Below are 25,155 nucleotides of genomic sequence, written 5' to 3'. Positions count from 1 at the left end.
TGTGGAGGTTACCAGTTGCACTAGAGGGCTAGAAGATAAAAGCATCTCAGTGCAATGTCTTCCACTGTCCCCAGAATCCTACTGCAGTCAACTTCTTTTCTGTTTTAAGATAATTAGCATTTTCCTCACATTTCTATCTAACTGGATTTTACCACATTTCTTAAAAAGAAAATAGTTATGCAAAACGGGGGTTTCCATGAAAAGTGGTGCTAGGACATGTTTTTAAATTTGGATTTGATTTCCATTTGGGGAAACCTAACTCCTTAAAAAATGTAAAGGAGAGCTTGAAGGAAAGAGAATTGGAGGTAGGTTTGATCAAAACATATTACATGCACTTATGAAATTCTCAAATAATTAAAAATACATAAAGTAAATGTAAAGGGAGCCTGCAGAAGTATGTACATGGGGGGTGGGGAGGTGTTCACCACTGGTGGTCCCTAAGAGCCACCAATGTGGCAGGAGCATGCTTGGGATCTAATTCAGTTGTCCCTGGAAATTGCTCCTGTTCAAATTCATGAGTAAAGTGTGCACAATATACAAATCAAACTCCTTCCAAATGGAGGCGGTCAGGAACAGAATACAGCCTAATTCTTCCAACATCATCCTTCACAGATGGGAGATATTTCATTGCGGTCACAGAGAGTGAACTGACATCACATCACTTCCCTGCACTCTCTGTCTCCTCCCAGCACTGTGTCCCTTTTGAGATTCTTAAGTGTTCCTTGTGACAGGCTTAACTAAGGAGGCAGAACAATATGTGGAAATTTATTGAGATGGGGCATGTGAGGACGGTAAACCGCTCAAGTGAGGGTTTTCAAGACTTCCTATCATTCCAGGAAGAAAAATCAATTTACTCACCCACTCTGAGAGAGAAAAAAGCCTTTTTTAAGCCAAAGGTTAATTTTTTTGTCATTTAAGTAAATGAAGACATGACAAAATGATCTACAAGACCTCACTGGCAAAACTAGCCAGTGGACAATAAATAAAGTAGCAGAAGTGGGTTCTGTTGGGTGGGAGTTCTGGAATCTGGGCAGGGACTTAGGAGAAGAATCCTTCTCCATTGGAGGCCAGACTCGCTCCCACATACCCACAATGGCCACCGTGCAACCATGTGAAGGAGAAAGCAGTTAAACCCTGTAATTCTGTCTCCCCTGATTCTCTCTGCCTAGTTTTATGAATTTTCTGGACTTACTCTCAAGAGGTCAGGAACTCTGAAGTCATCCTAGCTAGCTAACTTCATCAGCTACTTAATCATAGAAGGTTTGACCAGAAGTGACAACCATTTGGGAATCAGAGATAAGGGTCTGAGAATGGAGTCCTAGGGGCGCTTTGGTGAATTCCTGGTTCACGGAAACTATTGCTGCACTGTGTAACTTACTCCACAGAGTACAGTGAAATGCGACAGAAAACATTTTGCAGAAAAACAAGGAGCTCTCATTTCCTGAGCTGTCACACGCACAGGAGCAGGATGCAGAGACCCTGGATGGAATGAGAAGCAAGCAGGGAAGAGGGAAGGGTTGTATATTAGATCAGTTGGGGGTTTTATGGCTTTCTCATGATAATCTTCTATTGCATTCTTTGGCCAAGGGAGAAACCAGTGCAGAAAATGATCTTCGGATCAGTTTTATTCTCCATGATGTGGATAGTGATAATGTGTCTCTACCTCATAGCCCTTTCTCAAAGTCTAAACTGCCCTAATCTTTTTTTGTTTATTATTCTTTGAAATTTCTTAGGTGTATACCATGTATTTTGACTATACCCATCCCTTAGTCCCCCTCCTCAAACTCCCCAGGGGTAACCCCCACTCACCCCATCGCATCTTCCTCTTTACTTCGTGTCTCCCATCATTCATTTGTTTGTTTGTTTGTCTGTCTGTTTGTTTGTTTGTTTATGTTTGTTTCTATTGCTGGGAGAGGAGCCCAGGGCCCTGAATGTACTAGGCAAGCACTCTGCCATTGAGCTGCATCTTCAACCCTTCTGAAAGATCTGTTGAGACTTGCCCAGACTAGCCTAGAACTTGCTTTGTAACCCAGGATGACCTTGAAGTTGCACTTCTGCCTTAGCCCCTAGAGTACCTGAGATGACAGTGCTTTGCCATCAGGCTTGGTTTCATTTTCTGTCTCTTAGACATGTCAGGATGGCTTCCAGCTCCACACTTTTCTATTGGCTGCTGTTGTTACTTGAATGATCTTTTCTGTTTCTCTCACAACTAAATTCTTCTTCTATATCTCAGCTGACCATCGCTGAACCTGAATACTCTCTTCCTCATCTTAGCATCCTGTCTAAAGCAGCGTCACATCCCTCACCATCACATGAGTCTGCAATTTTCTACTGTGTTTCCAGCTAAGTCCTAAAGCCCATGAAAGTCATGCTGCCTCCATCTGATTCACCTTGTTGTCTCCTGCCTGCATGGGGCTTGGCACAGAGAACATACCCAGTAAATGTCTATACAATGATTGTGTGAACGCGCAACTACATACTCTGATGGTGAAAGTCCTGTTTCAGCCTAATGTGATCATCACAAGGAATCACCCAGCCTCCACTGTGTTGAAGGCTCTGCCACATTCACTCACTCCTCATTTAAACACACCTTCAAAGTTTGGGAGATGGCAAGTGTGATGTGCACTGCTCTTCAGCAGCTAAGAGGTCGAAAGATTTTAATGGAACAGTGTCACTAATAAACTCCCATGACCTCTTGACTGCTTCCGGTATTAAATCTTTCAAGTTAAAAGTATATGTTTTGAATTAAAGGGTGTTCTGTTCTGGAGGGATATTTGAGGCACCAAGTTCTTCAAGTTTTTGTGGTGGGAGTACCAAACAGGGAAGCCTTGCACATGCTAGGCAAGTGCGGTGGCTCTGATCTCCATTTCTGTTCTCACGGTCTCCTGCTCTCTGCAATATCAAGTCACTTTGGGGGAAAGGAATTTGATAATGATAATGTTATCATGTTTCTGCTAACATTCACTTGTGGAGGTTCTATGCATTAAGGAAATCTACTCAAAATGATGTGATGTGTTTAGCAAGCCTCTTAGTGAGTTAAAAACCAATGAATACCTTTAAATTTTACTTTCTGTCTACCGATTCTTCTTTTATCAAGTATGGTACATGACAATCAGATGCCATCAAGGGGAGAATTTAACACTGAGGAAATATACCACTTTATAGTCACATTTGTTGTCAAACTAATGCAAATATGATTCACTAATTTGAAAAATGTTCTTAAAGTAGAATCTATCAGGTCATTTTATTTGCATAGATTGAAATTGAGACTTGCTGTGATTTTAATACTTCTTTTGATCTACATTTTAAAAATGAATTGCGAAACTCTCCAACTCTTTTTTTCTCAACAAACTGAATATCAATGATTTTACCTAAGCACCGTTGACTTTGAATTATAATAAGGTTAAAATGTTTCATGCTTAAATCCTGTTTTAAGTTAAAGTAGACGGATCGCATTGTCGTATCAATGTGCCAACACTATTCCTATGCGGCATAAAGTGCTCTAAAACTAAAAATATCTGGGGGGGGGGGGGTGCGCGTGCGCGCGCGCTATGCATACAGCTCATGTACATGCATATGTGAAAGCCTGAGTTCAAACCAAGCGTCTTTCCTCTGTCACTCTCCACCTTAATGTTTTGAATCTAGAATTGGTGAACTGGCTGGAGTGACCAACAAGCAGTCCCCAGAACCTGCCTGTTTCTGCTCCTCTACCTCCAGTCGGGGCTTATGGCTACTCAGCACAGCAGCTGGTTTTCACATGGAACTGGACAAGTGAACTCAGGTCCTCGTGCCTGCACAGCACGTTGCACACTGGGCTAGCCAGTAAGTATCCACTGTGTACAAGGCTCATGAAGGCTTCCTTACCTTTCCCTTTGGCTAAGTTTCTGTTGTATCCAACAGGACTGAAGTATTCAAAAACAAAGACGGCAATGGCAGAGACAATGAGCAGCATCACAAACATCATCACCCAGACGGAGGCGCTGAAGGGTTCTGTAGGGGAAGGCATAAGAGATAGGTACAGAGTCAGTCAGGCAGTTCTTCCTCACTTCCAGCAGGAATTCCATCTACCCACCTGCAAGCTATGGAGACACTTGCTCTCATCAAATCTGATCATTCAAAAGAAGCTGGTCATTTTTATTCATACTTGAAACCATTCTTTATGAAATGATTTCAGATACTTTATATGACTGTACATAAGATGATAAAAATAGAGATGAGAATGTGACATTATACAAACCAGGTCAAGGATAATATAAGAAAAAAAGAATGATAAGATGAGAAGGAAATTATGAGACTGCAAATAAACAGGCTGCATAATCACAGAACCATCTAAAAAACCAAAACAGAGGAGACCCAAAGAACCAGACCCAAATAGCTAGTAGATAGACTCTACAAATGCATGGTTTTAATTTTTACTTTCATTTTTACTTTAATATACTAGTGGTGAGCGTATGCGGGGAATTTCAGAAGTAGCAAGAAAATTATAACCTGTTATAAAGGATTATAAAACCATGGCATTGACAAGAATATTAGAAGGTCACAATTTACCACCGTCTGCCTCAGAGGGATGAGATTCCTGTGGCCTACAAATCTTACTGCTGTGGGTACTGGGCTTAAATATAATAGAAGGTCATTCTGAGATCTCACAGTTGTGGAATAATTCAACAAGGCATCATTATAAAGCATGGGTGATGAAGTCTGCGATGGGAAGGTGTTTGCTTCTTTTACAAGTCACTTTAATACTTCACTGTACATTAGAGTGGGCAGTAGGCAGGCATCTTCCCATGCAGAAGTGTGTAGGACACAGGTTCTAAGTCTGACAACATTTGAGAAAGGTCAGAGAGCCTGTAAATAAATGAACACTTCCATTTAACCTGATTGAGAATAGGAAAATTAGCTGATTAAAGCTGTGTTATCATGCAGTTATGGATTAGGTTAGAAATTTTAACAGAAAAAAAAAACCACCTCTCCAGATTATTACATGGTTGGGAGGATATCACCCATGGACGCAAATTAACTGAAAGTCATTTTTTTCCTAGAGGAAAACACTTTGAGAGTAAAGCATATCACTTCATCATAAACACTTTACTATTTTTTTGAGTTTTATGAACTTGGTAGTATCAGTCAAGAATAAAGTCTGTGGGTCCTGACAGACGCAATTTCCAGAGAGATGATTTTAATGTATAACAAGGAAGTAATGTGTCTAAGCCTTAATGATAGTGGATAATTCAGAGCCCAGAGCAAGTGTTTTGTGATGCAGTTACAATAGTTTGAATATGGTAAAGGGTAACAGGTGACAGAATAGCTTCCTGGTTTAACACAAAAAATGAGCTCAAGGAATTAAGACTGCAACTGAAATTTGTCTTAGCTGATTTCAGCCTAAGTAATAAATAACATTATGTTCCTGGAATCACTGTAATGAGGTGCATCCAAGATGGAAGATAAGTACAGGGATAATTGGGAAATCAAAAAAGTATTTAATCATCAAGAATAAAGATGCTAAAGTAATTCTGCAAGTAGGATGTACTAATGGCAGAGCCTGTCTTGCTGGGGTACATGAAAAGTGCACGAGTCTTCCTGGGGAAAGCCTTTTGCATTGCTTTTTAAATGCTACATACATACACCACATAGGGGGTGAAATGACAGATTCCACAATTAAAACCAGAAATGATAAGGGTGAAGTGCTGCTCACAGTGCTGAAAAAGCACCCCCAGTTATTAAAAGCACACTTATTAATTAGCAAACATTTCTTTGTAAGACCTGATAACATCAAAAAAAATTAGTGTTAAATCACTACTGCATTCTGTTCATGTGGCAGAATTTTTAAGCCTGAAGCAGATTTGTTTGGCAGAATATATACTAGGCACTAACATACTATCAGAAAACTGATCAAAATGTTTTCTCACTTGAATGTGACATCATTAGTCTCAAGGCTTGTGGTCATGCCTCAGAGATCAAAGGTGCTCCTTGAGGAGTTTTTTTTAAATATTATCATGTTTTAATTTATTTATTTAGTGTGTGTGCGTGTGCAAGCACGCGTGCATGTGTGCATACATGCCATGGGACACTTGTGTAGGTTATCAGACAACTTGTAGAAATCAGTTCTCTCTTTCCATCCAATGGGTCCCTGGGACTGAACTCAGTGGCTAGGCTTGGTGGTAAGCCATCTTATTGACCCTGACCAGTGTTCTTATTTTAATAGATGAAGTACCTGTTTGTGTCCTGCTACTTGCAGACAACACTCACACACACACACACACACACACAGAGAGAGAGAGAGAACAAATATAAGTGAACTAGTCAACAGCATCTGAAGAGTGACCCAGAAACATCTTAAATAGCTTTGAGTTATATCGTCTGATGGTTTAAAACAGATTCAACATTCATCCATGGAGGAGTGGCTGTGTGGGAGACTCCAGGTTAGCATTTGTATGGATCAAAGAATCTAACCTGCTCAGCAAGTTTTTAGAATTAACTGGATGGCAATATTATAAAAGACGTCATCTCTGTCCTTGAAGATCCACTGGTTACAGTTTTGAACAAAAGCTCAGCAGCATTACCTGACCGGCCTTTTCCCATGTAAGTTAATGAGTATGTGGAGGAGAAAGAATAGGAAATAACACAGGCCAACACAATAACATTTTGAGTTAAACACTCACTCCGCATGGCTGAGCCCATGATGGAAAAATGTAGCTTAGCTTGGCTCATTATGACTTTCAAAAACTGCATATGATGTCTGGAAACAAGAGGTGCACAGTCAGTCTGACAGGGTTGCAAATACAGGGTGCACAGACAATCAGAGAGACAAGGATGTAATTTGGTGACCAGGAAAAATATTAAGCTTGTCTCATGAAAACAGCTGTGAAAGTGGCTCCCTTCCATACAATTTATTTTATTCTTAAAGAGACAGTATGAAGAAGGGGTGTTAAATTTGGCAAAAGAGTTGACTTTTTATGGAAATATTCTACAGATGCAGGTAAGATAAAATATCTACAGAAACTGGGTTGAGGCCAGATTCAATATCAGCGACCCATTTTTATGAGACAGTTACTTGATAGTCTTTGTCTCTGATTGCACTGGAAAAATAGTTCTATCTGGTTCAGGGACATGGGCATTTCATGAAAAAGGACTCACTTATTCCTGCTTTATTGAATGGGTTCAGTCCTCCCCCATCTTTTCTTTACCCCCATGGCAACTGGGTTGTGTTAAATGGTCTGGTGAGCATGCAGGAAAAATGAGCAGAGGAAGCTAAACGCCGACAGTCCGTCTCAGAATGACCAAGACTCTGCACTACTCTAAGGATGAGCCAGATGCATTTTTTTCTCGTGTAATGAGGCTCCTTCAAGATATGGATCTCAGAATCCATGTCAAACACAAGGACAAAGTGGAGAACATAACAAGATATGTCTTTCCCGAGCTCGTTATTAGACCAACAAAGGTTGTTAAAAAAAACCTGAAGTAAAGAGTACAAAAACCAAATGCAGTGAATGGCAAGGATTTCAACAGCTTAATTGGATTATCAGAAGTAAAAACAGTCATTGCATATGCTGCTGCAATTAAGGCAGTCTCCCACACTGCTCTTAGTCAACACTGCACTCAAGGGGAAGTGGCGTGGCCATGATGCTGGCTGCTGGTGTGACATAAATGAAGGCCAAGGGGAGTAAAACTGTGGGTTGAAGTTGGTGTCCACAAGTCGGTTTGAGTTTGCAGTTATTTATTTATTTGCTTCTTTATTTGTTTATTCAGTATGTGTGTGTGTGCATGCAGTGCCCATGGGTGTCAGAAGAGGGCGTCAGATTCTCTGCAACTGGAGTTACAGACCCTATGAGTGCCGGGAACTAAGCCCAGGTCTTCTGCAGGAGCAGACGAACAAGTGCTCTTAACCACTGAGCTATTTCTCCAGCTCTGATAATTTTCTTTAATGCTGTTTTCCTGTCTCTAGAAAAATATAAATTTAGTTGACCTTAATAAAACCATTTCCCTTGCTCATGCATCTTTCCTCCTGAAACAAAGGTCTTTCTTCACCTTCCCAAATATAGGCAAACCCATTTATATGGGAGTGGTAGAAAAGTCCACCCCAATTATCTTTCATGTAAACACATTATGAAATGGTTAAAAGGAAAGTTGAAAGCATTTCCTGTTTTACAATATAGCATAAAAGATATGTAGATATAGCATAAAAAATAGCCACACTTTAAAATGAGTCCATTAATTTTCAATCAGTGTAGATTCCTCACACTATTTTTGTTTATTACAGTACTGGAATAAATCATTGGGCAGTTTTCATTACTTCTAGTAAATAAGTGATGAGTGAAATGGAAAGTAGGTGTGTGTGGATGGTGAATAAAGGTCTATGGGCTTTTGTAAATTGTCTGTGGACAGAGAAGCTTATTTAATTTTTAAATGTTTTCATGATTTTAGCAATATTTTTTATATTCTATATAATCAAGATCGGTATCTAATCACTTGATGGAATTTATCAAAAAAAAAAAAATGCCCACGCTGAAGATAAATGAACAAATGTGAGCAGGAGGAATAGGATAGGGTGGCTCTTAGCTGAATGAGTTCAGATGTACCAGTCCTCGGAATGTACATCTGTGGTCAAATGAAGCCAAACAAGGTCCAGCTTGGTCCTATTTCTCAAGCAACTAAAGCAGAACATTTATAATTTCATTTGTGCTTGTATGTGGGGGGTCACTAAAGGACAGTCTCAGAGGCCACTCGTCATGTGTTGCTAGCTGCTTTGTTTTAGATGAGGACTCTCAGGCTAGCGCTCTTCATTCCCCCGAGCTCTGCTTACAGATGTGCACCACCACTCCCAGCTTTTCCACCTGAGACCTGGGGAACAAACTCAGGTCCTCGCTTTTACACAGCAAGCTCTTTAACAGCTGAGGTATCTTGTCAGCCCAGAATACCTACGGTTTTTTGCAGGCAAGCAATCGTTACTCTGAAGTTCACATACCAAGGAAAGCAGAAGGGGAGACAGTGCCATTGCTCCTGGAGACCATGACGCTGATTCCTGTCTCCACAAAGGGCACTGAGAAGTCCACCACTTCAGAACGCTCCTCATTGATGGTGAGTGAGCCCACCGCCATGACTGCTCGTTGATAGACCACCTGGATAGAAGAAAGAACATTGCCTTCATCCTCTCTTTACACCACCATTGGACCCTGAGGCCCTCTGTTGGGATGAGAACCTAGAGGTAGCAAAGATGACTTACTTCACCTATCATTCCATTCCACACATTGTTAACCTTTTTTCCATGCTTCCCATTGGTCACCAGGTAGAGGTCATAGGTGAACTTCACAGTCCTGGACAGCTTCTTCAGGATATCAATGCAGAATCCCTTGCAGCACTTCTTCACATTCATCCCTTCGTTGGTTGAGTTGCTGCCAAGAAAATGCCAGGATCACAGGAAGTTACTCTTGGAAGGTTGTGCTCTTGGCCACATACACTTTCTATTTTTGGATGAGATGTTGAAGCTCATAAAGGGAAAGTGAGTTGTAAAAGCAAATGTTGGAAGTGGTGTGTGGGGGTGTGTGTGGGTGGGTATGTGGGTAGGTGGGGGGGTGTTAGTGCATATGCAGTGGTTAGAGGAGAATACCACATGCCTTCTCTTACTCTCCACTTTGTTGTCTTGAAATAGGGTTTCTCACTGAACCTAAGCACTCAACATTTCAGCTAAGCTGGCTGGCCAACAATCGCTCAGGGATGCCCCTTTCCATGCCCTGACCAATGCTGGTGTTACAGCACACACAGCCATTCTCACCCAGCTTTTGGCATGGGTGCTGAGCATTCAAACTCAGGTCTTTGTGCTTTCATGTCATCCAATTTTATCCATGAAGCTACCTCCTGACTTCCTTGTTTTGTGAAACAGGGTTTTTCTGTATCCCAGCCTGGCCTCAGACTACTCCTTATGTAGCGAAAGATGATTTTGAACTTCTGATTCCCGCATCTCCACCTCTTTAGTGTCAAAATTACAGGCTACTGCAGGCTAGGCAAGCCCTCTACCGGCTGAGCTACAACTTCAGGCCTTAGAACTGCTTCCTTGTAACAGCTGACCTTCATTGGTGGGTGCCTATTGACTAGGCACTCTGATAAGTGCTGTTAGCTCATTTCTCTAAATTTGGTTTGGCTCACATTCTCATTACCAGAAGAAAGTTACACACACTTACTTTTTTTAAAGAGTTTTGAACACATAAAATTTCTTTAGACCATGGTATTATCAATTGATCTAAAATGAATCTTTTAAAAGAAAAAAAATCTCATGGAAAATGGAGCAGAAAATTTGAAATCCTCCAGGAGACTGTGGTTTTCCTGCATTTTTATGTTTATGACTTTGTAGAGCTAAAGGGAGAAACAAGGCCACCTAAGAAAGTACATTAGAGTTAAGACATTGAAATTTTCTCTTGTTCTAAGGCTGTGGATTGTGCCTCTTAACAGGGCTGCTGGTCAAGCAAGGGGTTATTAGTAACATTCTTTCTGTGTAAATGCATGGCATGAAATATAAAGACAACACCTTAGGGTAGAAAACTCCTGGGAAGACACAGCAAAACCTGGGAGATGGCTCAGTGCATAAAGTATGTGCTGCACAAATAAAAGGATCAGAGTTCAGATCCCAGCACCCACATAAAAGCCAGGCACACCTGAGGCAGGGGTCAAAAACCAGCTAGGCAAACTAGGAAGAACTGGTGAATTCTGGGTTCAATAAGAGACCTGGCCTCAATAAATAAAGTAGAGAATAATTGAGAAACATACCTGCTTACAACTTTAGGCCTCTACAAGTATACACACACACGTACATACACATATGCATGCTGTACATTTGACTATACACACACACACCACACCACACACACCACACACACCACACCATGCCATACCACGCTATACCACACCACACACACATATATAGGCAAAAAAAGATCCATAAAACATTGCCATCTGGAAGGTGACCCAAGGCTCTATTCTCTCTACCTTACAGCTACCTGACTATACTCACCCAGCAGGCAAGAGTCTAATAACATCCATTCATGCCCTTCAACAACCAAAGGAAGCACCGTGGTCTCAGAAACTTGCTTCCAGAGTGTCTCACCGGAACGTCTTTACTTTAATTCTACCTTGCACTATAGCATCCTATTAGCTCAGACCTGCAGGCAAGCCCCACAGCCATGAAATACCTTCTCTCCTGGAAACCTCTACTTTGTACACAGTGAATTGTTAGCTAAGCATCAAGATACTGTTTATGGAAATACAAAATCGAAATAGGAAAAGGTTTACATGCCTTATGAAAAGGCATGGTACAAAGAAAGGCAAACATAAGCATAGCTACATAATATCAAATCGCTACAAAATAACCATCCAGAAAAACAATGGAATAGAAAAGGTAGCTGTATTTGACTGATCGGATATTTTTCTTTCACATATTTTTGAGATATTCCTTCATGTTTTCTTGAAAACAAGAGTGCATGTGCATTCTTCATATAATTGGACATACATACATCAGGCCTCAGAGACGTCTATCAGGGTCTCTATGCAGGAATGTAGACATGCTTGGCGATACAACTTGGATGATGGAGCGGGTGGCAGATGGCATATTTTTTCTTTATTTCCAGGTTTTGGATAGACTCACTGGACTCACTGTTTTAACCTTTACACCTGATCCTGTCCCAAACTTCTACTCAATAATGGGGCTTCCTGTGTCCAGGGGCATCATGGTAACTTCCCTGTTTCAGCCTAGAACCTAAGCGATCTTCCATGATCTTTCCTGACCCTCCCGCTAGAAGGCACATTTGCATACACTTGCATATTATGATTGGTGGGGTCAATGTAAAATTATAGTAAGTAAGTACCTGCTTCTCCCCTACCAAATACTCAGAAAGAGGGATTAAGGTAAACTTAAAAACAATAAAGACAGCCTAGGTATACTCAGTTAATGGCAAGCCCAGTCACCATTTTCTGTCTGTATATGTAGCTTTGACACATGTACCCTGATTAGATCCTCTTTCTTTCTTTCAGTGTGTGAAATGGCATCACACACTGATGCCTCTTCTTCCATTTGGCCAAGACTTCTGGGATATGTTGGACAAAATTTACAGGTGTCACATAATTTAGATCACAGTTATGCTCTGATCTTGCCAAAAGCCTCAGCCAGCTTTTGAACTAGTGATATCCCTTGACCACAAGGTTTCTTTCTAAATGGTCATAGTGAATATTCACCCCATAGGCAATGAATGCCTCCTCTATGTAAGCAACTAGAGACACAACATGAAAAAGATATGCAAAGTTGCAAATGAACCTTGTTATTGCGACTGTAGATATGGAGCACCTGATGATAACAAACATCAGATGGCTCCTTTCCCAGTCTTTGTGAGTGAGAAGGGTGTGTGCCTTAATCACAGAAAAAAATAGGCAATGATACTCAGGCTTTTGCAGCTCTCCACCAAACCAAAGGTGATTCACAGAAAGAAATATAAGGGAAGGGAGTCAATAAGATGTGTGGTTCAATGGCCTTACAACTGCCCTGTGTGGCCAGTGGCAGAGAGTAACACACGGTTGAGCTGTGTGTAGAGCCTGGGCTTGCTATCACAGACCAGGAATCTCAGCTACGTGTCCTCACTCTTGAATGGAGAGGCCAACACTTCACAAGATGGCTGGGAACATGTGCATTTGGAGTGTGAAGTGTTTGCCACAGGCCCATGTGTTGAAACATTTGGTCACAAACAGGTGGCTGCTGCTTTGGGTGGCTGTGGAGCTTTTGAAAGGTAAGGCCTCACTGGAGAAAGTTGGTTGTTGAGAGGAGGATCCTGAGGCTTAGAATCCAGCCTTTCTTCATGCTCACACTCTGCTTCTTGCTGTGCTGTGAATGAAGACATCCACAACGTCCTCGAGCACCATGAATGGAGCCACACCATGCCTTCCCCACTGTATTAGATAGCTTTCTAGCTATTATGATGAAATGGCTGCCTGAAACAAGGAAAGGAGGAATACACACACACACACACACACAGAGCACACATTTTTTTTAAGAACTCCGTCTCTTCCCTCCAATGTTTAGACAGGTCAGGAGTTTCTTCAGAGATTGACCATATCTCCTGGCAGATCAAGGCAAATAATCCTTCCAATTTTCTCTCACTGCCTCCAACACTTAGCAGTGTAGATGGAAAGTCATTTCTCAGATTCTTAAGACTTGGAGTGCACTTAAGACCCCATGGTTTAAGAGACTGGACATGAGGCACAAAAGGTCTTCCTTGCAAGGGAATTACCAACAAAGTAAATGTGCTCATGCTGTCTGGTTGGGATCTTTTGGCAGCCCTGCATAGCACCTTTCTTCTTGGAAATGCAATTGATCTCATCTGTGTTAATATTCGGATTAGTGGATCTTGGTATATTTCTATTGATCTCAGTTAAATCCAAAACAATTTTGCTAAGACATGTAGGCACAGCAAGCATTTTGAATTTCCACATGGAAAAGGGAGTAGAAAGATCCCACCTCCCTGCAGGGACCTAAAACACAAATTTTATTGTTCAAAACTGTATAATCTTCAATAAAAAAGTCAATTCTTTTACAGAAATTAATTTATTTGTGTTCATGTTTGGCCATAGAAATGTGGCTTAGAAATTGGATATCTACTTGGTCTTTCCTCTGAGGTTACCATCTATCATTTCATATTATATCATCATATCCTATCACACCATATCAAATCATCATATCATAAACTCATGTACCCTGCGCTGGCCACAAGTTCATTATGGATTTAAGTATAACCTTGAACTCTTGGTCCCCCCACCTCTGCTTCTAGTGTGCTAGATCTAAAGGCTCGCGCCACGGTTGCCAATTTCTGTAGTGACTGAACTCAGGGTCTCATGCATCCCGGGCAGGCACTCTACCAACATTCCTAGTAAGGTTACTAACTTTATACTCTAAGTCCTCCTGTAGATTTTTAAACATAAAAAGTCCCACCTGATTGGCTGTTTCAGACAATCTTGTGATGGTCAGAGGCACCTGATGAGGTTAAGCTCTCTGCTTTGTGGAAGACACTGCTTTCTTCATCTGATCAACTGCAGCTCACAGAATCCTGCCCCCGCGCTTAGCCCTTTTCTCACATTCTCTCTCCCATGATTCCCCCAGCTCACTCCTCTCTGGCCTCCAATGGGTTTCCTTTGGTTCATCCAGGTTGCTAAACTCTTTCCAGCACAGGGTCTTTGCACTTGGGCTGTTCTTCTTCCCAGACTTCAGATGTCTAGGCCTTCCCTTGTGATCTATACTGCCCTCACACAGGCCACACTACTCTCTTATCATATCTCCTCGGGATCCCTCCTCAAGGCCTGATAGCATTCATTTGCCCCATCCTCATTGCCTGAGTTGCTTTCAGCCATTTTCAATACGTGACTGCAAGATCCTTGTGTTGGCCGTCAATACATACATCTCCGTCCCCAGCAAGTTTGTACATGAAGGAGAACCCTAAACTTACTATGTCAGTATTATCTTCAGTGTGACAAAAGAGAAAATGCACAAATGCAGTCCACTCCCACCTGGATCCCACCTAAAAGTCATGTGCAAGGCCAGAATCAACACAAGCTCAGGCAGGCTTTATTTAAACTTGGAACGTATCCACCTGGGAACTGGAAAAGAGACAGAAGGAAGAAGAAAATGCTGGGGAAAGAAACCCAGATAAACAGAAAATGGGAAAAACTGAAGGGCTGGTACGGGGGTGATGCCATTTTCTGGCCCCGTGTTTGAACCCCACCTTTCCTGTTTACTCACACAACTTTCCTCTCTGTAATTTTTAATTTTTATTTGGTGTATGTGCACATGTTTGATGAGTGTGTGTGTGTGTGTGTGTGTGTGTGTGTGTGTGTGTGTGTGTGTGCAAACATGTGGAAGCCAGAGAACAAAGCTGGGTGGTTCCTCGGGAAAGCTATAGACCTCATTTTGAGAGAGGGTTTCTCACTAACCTGGAACTCATCTAGTAGGTTGGGCTAGCTGCCTAGGGAATCCTGGAAATCCATTTGTCTCTACCTACTCAGCCTGCCATGATGCCTAACTGGCTTTATCATCATCATCATCATCATCATCATCATCATCATCATCATCATCATCGGTTCTGGGGCTCAAATTCAGGCCTCTGTGCTTGCAAGACAAGCCCTTGACCAATTGATTCACCTCTGTAACCCTGAAAAGGTTTCTTAATAGTCCTACAGTCTGCTGGCATCGGTTTCTCATGACAAAAACACCAAATCCATATAGACATTGGAATTAAACAAATACATATTTGACACATCCCCAGGCATGCAAGACTTCTGATCTACTACATGATCACGACAGCAGTATATTTGATATTGTAACTGGATTGTGGCTACTATTGCACAAGCTCTTAGGTAGGGCTGAACACATCTAGCAAAGAGCATCCTTGGAACTCACTTGATCTTGACAAACTTCCGACAGGGCACCGTGTTCCTCACACAGGTCTCAGTCAGTGGGTCTATGTCTTCGACGATGACGAAGGGGGCTTCCTCCAGGGTGACAATGCTCAGGTGGTTGTCGTCTGGCTCACAGTCAGAAAAGGACTTGTACCTTGGCCACACAGCATGCCTCAGGCTGAGGGTCTGATTCTCCCACTTGCCCACCTGCATCACAAACACAAAAATACACTGTGCTTTCATACATCACTGACTTCCATAAAGGCAGGTCCTTCTCACATGACACTGGGGTGTTAAGAAAAACGGTGAGGACCTGAATGTTGGGCAGCTCCTCCACATCCCAGACCCCTCTGGAGGCTAATGAAATGTGTATATCTGGCAGTGGTGGCTGACACATGTGCTTCTGGGGCTCCCAGGAACCACAGAGTTCAGGGCGATGGGTGTTGTGGAAGCAGCATGGAATGTGATGGATGTGATGTAGGTTTTGGTGTGCATCTCCCCTTCTCTGCTGTACAAGCTCTTCATCACAGGAACATGTTTCCTCATCTGTCTCCTGGCGCAATTCCACCTGCTTCCTATCAAGTCAGGAGAGTCAAGCAGTGCATATAAGAAAACCAAGTGCACTTGAGAGGAACCTCAGGCTTCTACTGCAATCATAGAAGATGGAAAAGAAAGGGAGAAGCATCAAATTATACTGAGAAATAGGAAGGGAAAGAGGAAGTAATGAGAAGTGAATGAGAAAGAACAAGAAGGAGGAGGAGGAGGAGGAAAAGAGGATTGAACAAAGAGACAACCTAAGGGGACAGAGCCAGTGACAGAATTAGAAGCATAATTTCAAGCCCGGATATGGTAGCATTTAAGTTGCAAATGAAGGTGAACTTTTACTAATCCATGGAGCAGAGAGATGGTTACTGCTTAGTACACATCAAGACCTGTCAAAATAGAATCGATTGTATTCCCTCTGAGCAGCAGCCGGCATCTTAGTGAAATCAAATTGAAGGCTGTATGTTTTGAACCTTAATTTTATTTGACAGTTTATTGGCACTGTTCACATACTTGCCAGGAGAAGGCTGCGCCTGCGCCTTCCTCTCTCCATCCTCCTCCAGAGCAGCTGCCTGACACCATGGGTCACCGCTTTATTTGTAATAGCAACCTCAAGGAAAACACCTCATTGGAGAAGCTAAATGCTGAGCTCAGGCTTGTCTGTGCTGACATGACCCTCTCACCTCTCCTCTGGTGACGTGAGTGTAACCAGAAATTAATCTTGGGCCCCTAAAGCGAATCCAGACACACTGAATACCAGAAGGTGATGAGGGTGAAGAAGAGAAAAAGCATTTCTGCTCTCTGAGATTACCTCATCATTTGAACTGGAAATTTTTTGCTTGCTGTAAAGAAACATCCCATGTGGCTAATTACAAAATTGTCTAGCTTTGGTGATAGCATCCTTTTTTAGACACAGAGGTTGGCAGACTAATTTGGTGAAGCAAACATGCTCATCTACCCATGATGTGTGATATAAGCTAGGGAAAATGCGGGCCTCGTGGAATTCTTTCTTTAGTCAGCATTGAGTTATCGAACACCTACTGCATGCGGGTGCCAGCCTAGGAGTGATGATGGTTCAAACAGAATGGTTCCTGCTTTCTTAGCAAACAGAATGGTTCCTGCTTTCTCAGTGCTTTCAGCCATCTGAGGGGCAACGATCAAAATAATAATACCGAGTATATACAGATACTGTTAAATCTTGCTGTTGGAGAGATGGCACAGTTGGTGAGTGCTCGTGCCATAGCATGGGAACCTGAGCTCAGTCCCAAGAACTCATGTGATGAAGTAGGGCATGGCGGTATGTTCTTGTAATCACTGCTGGGGAGGAGGAAACAGGTAGATCCAGGACACTGCTGGCCAGCCAACCTCATCAGTGAATTCCAGGCTGCTGTGAGACACCCTAAAAATCCCACCTTCACCCCCAAAACCAGGTAGAAAGCATCCTGAGAAGCAACACCAAGGCCCGAGGTTGACCTCTAGCTTCCACACACATATACACATCCATACATATACACATTTTAATATGCATTTTCAGTCCTTTCCATTTGTCTTGAAAAACTCAAACCTGACCTCCAAGAGAGGCTGGGAAGTTGACTGGGTAGGACAAAGCCTCTGATAGTTAAGAAGTTTTGAGTGTTCCCAACAGCTTCACCCTTTAGCTGAATAACTTCGAGAAAGTCACTTGTCCTTTCTGAGCGTCACTGTTTTTGTTTGTAAAATGCAAAGAACAATCAGAAATCCCTTTGAAGACTGTAGTGAGGTCAAAATAAGACAACAATGTACACAATGCACAAAGCATAGGCCCTACCAATGTACAGAATGTACACAACAGACGCTTGCTTCTGTTCATTCATTCCTGATAATAGCACTATAGCTTCAAGGCTCTTCCTGCCTTCTAGACATAGCTTTCTAACTCCCAATATAAATAATATGCATGTGGATCGGAACTAGCCAATGCGAAGCATCCCTGGAGGCTTTGCTCAGCCTGCTAGCATACTGCCTATTGGCACACATAATGATGAGAACAAGCTGTGAGAGAATGACTATCGAGCTAGGTAATAGAAAGACCAGAACGATAAAGTGATGGCATCCTTTGTAGTTTCTTTTGGGGAGTGTGTGTGTATGTGTGTGTGTGTGTGTGTGTGTGTGTGTGTGTGTGTGTGTGTGTTGGAGAGTGTTAAAATGCAAGTATATATGCCTGTGAGTAGAGGAGAAAGCTCAGTCTTGGCTGCTGTTCCCCGGGCACTGTAACCTTATTTTATTTTTGTTTGTGAAAGCATTTCTTTTATTTTTGAGATTATAATGTACAACACTTCTCCCTTCCCTTTTCTCCCTCCAAACCCTCCAACATAGCCTTCTCTACTCTCTTCCAATTCATGGCCTCCTTTTCCACTAATTGTTCTTACATGCATGCATGTACACTCTTAAATATAGCCTTTTCAGTGGGTAATGTTACGTATATGGATGGTTCTGCTGAGTGTTTGGCACTGGACGGCCAACCGGGGTGCCACCTCTCCTGTTCCTGGCATTTCTTGCTTGCTTGTAATTCTTTGTGTAGGGTTGGGGTGGGATTTTGGAGGTGGCATTTCTCAGTAGCCTGGAGTTCACTGACTGAGCCAGCCTAGCTGGTCAGTGAGCCTGGGATAGCCATGACTGTCTTCCTGGCACTGGAATTACAGGTGCACAGAACCTGGAGTTTTCCATGCAGAAGGGGGCAGGCATTTGACTTACTGAACCATCTTCCTGGCTCCCTCAGGCTCTGATAAGACTGGCTGCTGACTTTTCCTGAGCCCTTATCAAGCATTAGGCACTACTCTCAGCACCATTTTAATTTCTACATGCCTCGTGTACAAAAATGAAAGTTATGGGCAGATCTTTTTAAATCTCTATCACAAATATTTTTCATCCTTAAAAACAGGCCTCCACTCACCCAAATAGGCTGTGTGGGAGGAGAAAAAAATTCTTTTACCTTCAAAATAAACTGGATTTTGATGATAGAGCTTTGGGGTATTTTCAGCAAATACACTGAAGTTTGGAGGACAAATAAAAATAATTGACCTGTGATAGAGAGAAGTGATTTCACTGACAGAAATATAAAAAGGGAAATTAACTTTGTAAGAATTTTTTTATCCATTCTTATTAATATAATTTAAATACAGTGCTTTGAGAGTGCTAACTGCTCTTCAGCTTTTAGAAAGTGCTCTGTGAATGGCCAATGATTACCCTGCAAATGTTCAGCCAATATGTTCTCAGAGCAGAGATAATTTCATCTCTAGAAGCTACATGGCTCGAGTTAAAGTCTCTGCCACTTCATGTCTGGACAAGCTCAGAGCGATGTCACAGGGACAGCAAGCAGCTGGAAGAATTCAGATTAATAGGTGGCTGCTTCTCTTTTTCCAAAGGGAAAAGGTGAACCACTTGAGCCCATTTAACCTATTCATGAAATGCTCACAAGATATAATTAAAATAACTGCATAGCTGGCTCTCAGATCTCCCAACCATAAAAACACATACGTGACATGTATGAACACCAAAACTGGGGGTGGGTGTAGTTCAGTTGGCAGAGTGACTACTTAGCATGCACAACGCTCTGCGTTTGATCAACACCGTGTAAAATTGAGTAGAGTGCCTCACCTGTAATTGGAATAAGAAACTTGAGATTATGCTTGGCTACAAAGCAAGTTTGAGGCTAGCCAGGGCTACATGAGAGCATGTCTCAAAAATAAACAAACAAGCAACAACAAGGATGCCAAAGTTCTGAATCTAGCTCTGCTCAACCCCTCAGGCTGCCTGTGAAACCCAGGCCCCATCTCCAAACATCTCCCCCCAACCTTGCTATTGTTTCCTCTAGTTTGCTCTCTTTCCACCTCTAAATTATCCCATCACCCTGCATCCTTTCATGGGATAACATATACACTGATGCTCCAAGTTGGTCACTCTACAATCTGAGCTCCACATTTGTTGTTGTAGGGGGATCAATGACCAGCCACTTCACTGAAATTTGCTGAACAGACTCGCAATAATATCATCAGTTCTTTTGCACAGAATTCAAAGTTAAAAGAGGAAAACTGCTTGTTTATCTAGCTTTTCTCCTTGGAGACAGGACAATAGAGACTGAAATTAAAAATCAGAGAGGTTTATTAAAAGCAACAATAGAAGCTGAGTTCACACCACCTATACCCCGATCTGACTGGGCCCCCAGAGCTCAGGAGGTGATTTCAAAAACAGCTAGTATTAAGACAAACACTTGTGCAAAACATCAGAGGACATTTCACTTCAGATAATAAGCAGCAATTCATTTCCAAGCTGGAGGGAAGATGAGACATAAACTCTTCAGGAAGATGAAGTTACAGAGGAAAGCAAAACAGAAAGGAAGTCAATTTCTCTCTACCTGAAATATAAAAGTCTTCCAAAAGGCATGAGATAGGTGACTGTGAAGGGGCTGTGAAATCACTTCATGTCCGTGTTTTGCATAAGTAGCATCATCTACTAGAATTGCTTCCGTGCCTCTGCAAGCTCGTCAGTGCACAAGCAAGCCAATAGCAGGACTACACCAAGCCATTCAGTGTCTGAGGGGGCAGCTGGAGATCCCAGGCAGATCTGAATATGGTGGCTCTAAGAATGACAGCACAGGGTCTGAACTCCTGCTCTAGCTTGGTAGTAAGTTGAAATGTGCCATGGCCAGAGTGTTTCGCAGAGGGGTTCAGTAATCTTTCTTATTTTTAAAGACAAATATGGGATTTAAAGTTCACCCATGACAGCTAGCGCAAGTACCACTGTGAAACTATGTTTTCCAGGCCAGTTATAAGAACTCCACAAAGAAGTTGCTGAGCAGCAGTCATAGGTGAGCCCGCCTTGCTTTACTGCAGTGGGACAGTCTTTAACACACCAGTCGAAGGAGGTGAGATGATGACATGTCGCTCTTTGGAGAAGACTAGGAATGACTAGGAATGAAGACACAGTGGTATGATGTAGACACTCGCCTTCAATTCCAGAACTTGGGAGGCTCTGTGAGTTCAAGACCAGCCTAGACCAGCCAGCACTACACAGTGAGACCCTATCTCAAAACAAACAAACAAAAACACAGACAATCCAACAAACAGAATGGACTTAGGCCAGTGGGATGGCTACATGGGTAAAGATATACTTGCTGTCAGGTATGGGGACTAGAGTTCAATTCTTGGGCACCACATGGTAGGAGAAGAGGACTAACCCCTGCCAGTTGTCCTATGAGCTCCACATTCAAACTGAGGCATGCATGCACGTGTGTGTGTGTGTGTGTGTGTGTGTGTGTGTGTGTACCCACACAAAGTAAATAAATGTAACATAAGATTTTAGAAGAATGAACTCCCAGACCTGGGATACTGAATTGTGTTCACAGTGCTTCCCAAGTATGAGAGCCTGAGTTTAAATCCCCAGCACCCACAATAAACATAAAAGGGCTAAAAATGGCAGGGTGACACCGTGATCCTAGCACTGGGGAGAATTCCCAGGAGACAGGAGGATCCCCTTATCTCCCTGACTACCTGGTAAGCAGAATCAGGAGGCTCCAGGCACTCTGAAAATCTCTGTCTCAAAGAATAAAGAGGAGAGTTATTGAAGAAGACAGCAGACATTAACCTCCATTCCCTACATGCACAAACACACATATATACACACAAATACATATTCATATACACCACAGGAAGAGATAGATGGACAGAGAGGAGGGGAAGGGAGTCCTGGATTTCCACAGTCCTTGATCTGTGTTGAGGCCTGGGCTACTGAAGCCTTGGATGCTTCCGTGGGCATCTTAGGACATTCTGCCATAGCTCACCCGAGGACACTATTTTGAGAAGCACTGGGAAGATGATACCTTTGGCTACAGGCAGAATTAAATGCAGCTGGAGAAAAAGATGGAAATCTTTCTTCCTGGGTGACTTATATAGCCAGTGGCAATTGCCAACAGATCTAAATGAGTTTAATCAGCTATTAGAGCCCTAATTAAATTCCTCTCAGTTGAAATTTCAGAATTGCCTAATTGTTACACAGTTCACATTGGAACTGTTGATATTTTTCCTTCTGTAACCATTCTTGGGTTAATCTGATATCTTTACAGATAAAAACACCAACTGTTGTAGAACCAAGCACATATTTGGTCATCTGTGGAGTTATGTTTTGGTCCTGGGTGTTTCTACAAACAACTCAGATATCTACATCCATTCTTCCTTTTTATTGGTGCATGTTTATTATATGATATTTATTTTATGTAAGACATTTTTTCTCAAAAGTTTTTTAACTATATTCTTTTTCCCCTTCCCCCTTCCCAATAGTGTCCTTCCTTTCCCTAGTCTCCCCTTTTGTGTTCACACCATGTGTGTGTTTCTATACATCTCATGAGTTTAAAAAAAAAAACAAACATGCAGTATTTGTCTTCCTGTGCCTGACTTATTTGACATCCATCTTCCAGTAAATGATGTAGTTTCATTCTTTATGGCTGAATAAAATGCTGTGGTGCATGAGTAGCAGGTTTTCTTATTCATTCATCTATACTGATTCTGCAGCTTGGCTCTCAGGATCACGGCAGTGGCAGACACAGATGCACATACCCCGGAGCAGTACAGCAGGGTCCTATGGTAACAGTCTTCTCTTCAGGCTCAATCAACAGGAGAATAGCTCAAGGCTTGTTCACATTTGAAATTTAAATTTAAAAGTGAAAATCTTTGACTCCATTTGCTTTAGGAGTTTCTGTATAATCTCTCCAATTCCTCTGTTCCTAGGTCCCCAGGGATGGACAGAAGTCCTATTTCTTTGGTGTACTTTTAATTATTAAAAGTGATGTGCTTTTCTAATTAGCTAAGCAGTTAATAGTGTTTTCTTCCTCCTCTTTGATTCCACATTGCAAAGATCTAACATCAGAGGCTTGAAAAGTCATAGAAAAAGTAAAAGGACCTCTCATGATCACTAATTAATTTTTTTGAACATGCTCCTGGGAGTCCTTCTTATTGTTTAATTTCTGTATCAGTCAGCTTTTCATGGGCTGTAATAATAGTTATTGAATAACTAATAAGTATAGTCATTGGCATTTATTGAGGTACTACAGTCACCCCAACAGGCATTTTTTTTATTTTATTGCCATGATTCTGCAAGGGGAAAAAAAAGCTGTTTATCCTCATTTTGTGACTTGAAAACCTTGACAACAGAAGTGACTTGATCAATATCAAACAGCAGACTAGAGGGTCTAGAGTCTGAAGGCAGGATGCCAGCCTTTCAGAGACCCCAAGGCTTCCAAGGTTGACATTGTATCTCCTTTGGGAGTTTCAAGGAAAAGAGTGGGTGCTTCGGATTGGTGGGGAGAGTTTTGCATGATTCAGACAGGAAGGGAGTAATCAGCACTCTGCAATAGACAGGGTGATGATGTCCTGGGAGGTGGGCTCTGTGCCCTGGTATTTCCTTTAGAAGGGGACCCTGTTTACTTTCCTTGTAGAGTATGGGGGGAGGGAGGGAAAGAAGAAGGGGGAGGGAGAGGCCAAGGAAGAGGGAGAAGGAGAGAGAACACAATTTGAAGTGGTCTTGCAGCTTGCTTTCATGCGTGGCAGCTTTATTTCCCCAGTTTTCCTGTGAACTTATTCTTCCAAGGACTTGAACTCTACCATGGAAAATGCCTCCAACAGCAGTGCTATTAGTGAGCCCTGCTTTGTGATCTTGGGGTTAAATTCCAGCACGATGTGCACGGACATCTAAAAGGCAATTACAATAATAGATCAGGGGAAAAGAATCCAGTGCTTGAATGTGAGCTGTGTGACAATTGGGTAATTTGGGGATGTCAACCAAGAAGAATATAATTAAGGCTCTAACAGCTGATTAGACTTCGCTCCTCCATAGTAGCCTCCTCCCCATTACATAAGGGCCCTTAGAAAGGAAGGTCTGCTTTCCTGCTGTGTCAGTGTTTCAGACGCTCCTGCTTAAAAAGACACTATCTAAGGAGATGATCATGTGGTTTTTCTCCTTCAGTTTGTTTATAGGGTGGATTACATGGATGGCTTTCCATATATTGTACCACCCTTGCATGCCTGGGATGAAGCCTACTTGGTCATGGTGGACGTTATCTTTGATGTGTTCTTGGATTCGATTTGCCAGTATTTTATTGAGTATTTTTGCATCGATGTTCATACAAGAGATAGGTCTGAAGTTCTCTTTTTTTGTTGGGTCTTTGTGTGGTTTAGGTATCAAGGTGACTGTGGCTTCATAGAATGATTTTGGTAACGTTCCTTCTGTTTCTATTTTGTGGAATAGTTTGAGGAGGATTCGAGTTAGCACTTCCTTCAAGGTCTAGTAGAATTCTGTGCTGTAATGGCTGGCTCTTTGACCTACCCCAACCCCCCGAGGGAGGAGCAGCCTTCCTAGGCCACAGAAGAGGACATTATAGCCAGCCCTAAAGAGATCTGATAGGCTAAGATCAGATGGAAGGGGAGGAGGACCTCCCGCATCAGTGGACTTAGAGAGGGGCAGGAAGGAGATGAGAGAGGGAGGGTGGGATTGGGAGCGAATGAGGAAGGGGGCTACAGATGGGATGCAAAGTGAATAAACTGTAATTAATATAAAAATAATAATAAATACAAAAAGGACACTATCTGTCCACATGGCTGCATCTGTTCTCACTGAAACCCAAATGCAAAATTGGATGGAACACTCCACAGTGGCACTGTATTGAAGAAGAAAACAAGGTCTGCAAATCAGTCCAGGAGAGGCATGATGGGGGAACAGAGCCTAGGATTTGGGTTCAGGCAGGACCTAAGTGTCACTGTTGAAGGAAAACCATACTGAGATCACTTCTCTCTTCAATACAGCAGTCATTCTTACATTAAAAAAAAATACCTTCACAAAGATTGTTTAAAAATATGGCAAAGTTTTCCTCTTGACCTTCTAATGTACTTTGTTCTGAGTAAATTTCAAAGATCAGCATCGCTTCCAACTGTAGAATAAATGAAAGCCATTTGCAATCAGGCAGAGTCAACAGCTCTTCGAGGAAGCATTTACCTGGACAATATTTAGTAGCTCTGTCCCCTTGGCCATGTTGCCAGTGAGTTAGAAATTTGCCGGAGAGTCCAAAAGCCATGTTCCAACCCTGGGAGGATGGTAAGCCTCTCATCCTTACCAGCCTGAGATGATAAAGCTAAAATGTGAATACAGAGAAGACTCGTCCTCTCT

At 42.2% G+C, this 25,155-nt stretch overlaps 1 protein-coding gene across 1 annotated transcript in view; it reads right to left on the bottom strand.

Annotated features, from left to right (window-relative positions):
- Grin2a (glutamate ionotropic receptor NMDA type subunit 2A) overlaps nt 1–25,155 on the bottom strand; it is a 413,092-nt gene that overhangs the window by 75,396 nt on the left and 312,541 nt on the right. The window contains exons 5-8 of the mRNA XM_055597755.1: nt 15,425–15,630; nt 9,221–9,389; nt 8,963–9,116; nt 3,865–3,990 (exon numbers count right to left, since the gene is read on the bottom strand). Of these exons, the coding sequence (XP_055453730.1) occupies nt 3,865–3,990; nt 8,963–9,116; nt 9,221–9,389; nt 15,425–15,630 (655 nt within the window). The remainder of the gene's footprint in view (nt 1–3,864; nt 3,991–8,962; nt 9,117–9,220; nt 9,390–15,424; nt 15,631–25,155) is intronic.

Source organism: Psammomys obesus, unplaced genomic scaffold (genome assembly GCF_907164565.1).
Source record: "Psammomys obesus unplaced genomic scaffold, mPsaObe1.curated_primary_1811, whole genome shotgun sequence".
In the NCBI taxonomy this organism is placed as follows: Eukaryota; Metazoa; Chordata; class Mammalia; order Rodentia; family Muridae; genus Psammomys; species Psammomys obesus.
This window is presented reverse-complemented; position numbering and strand designations above follow the sequence as displayed.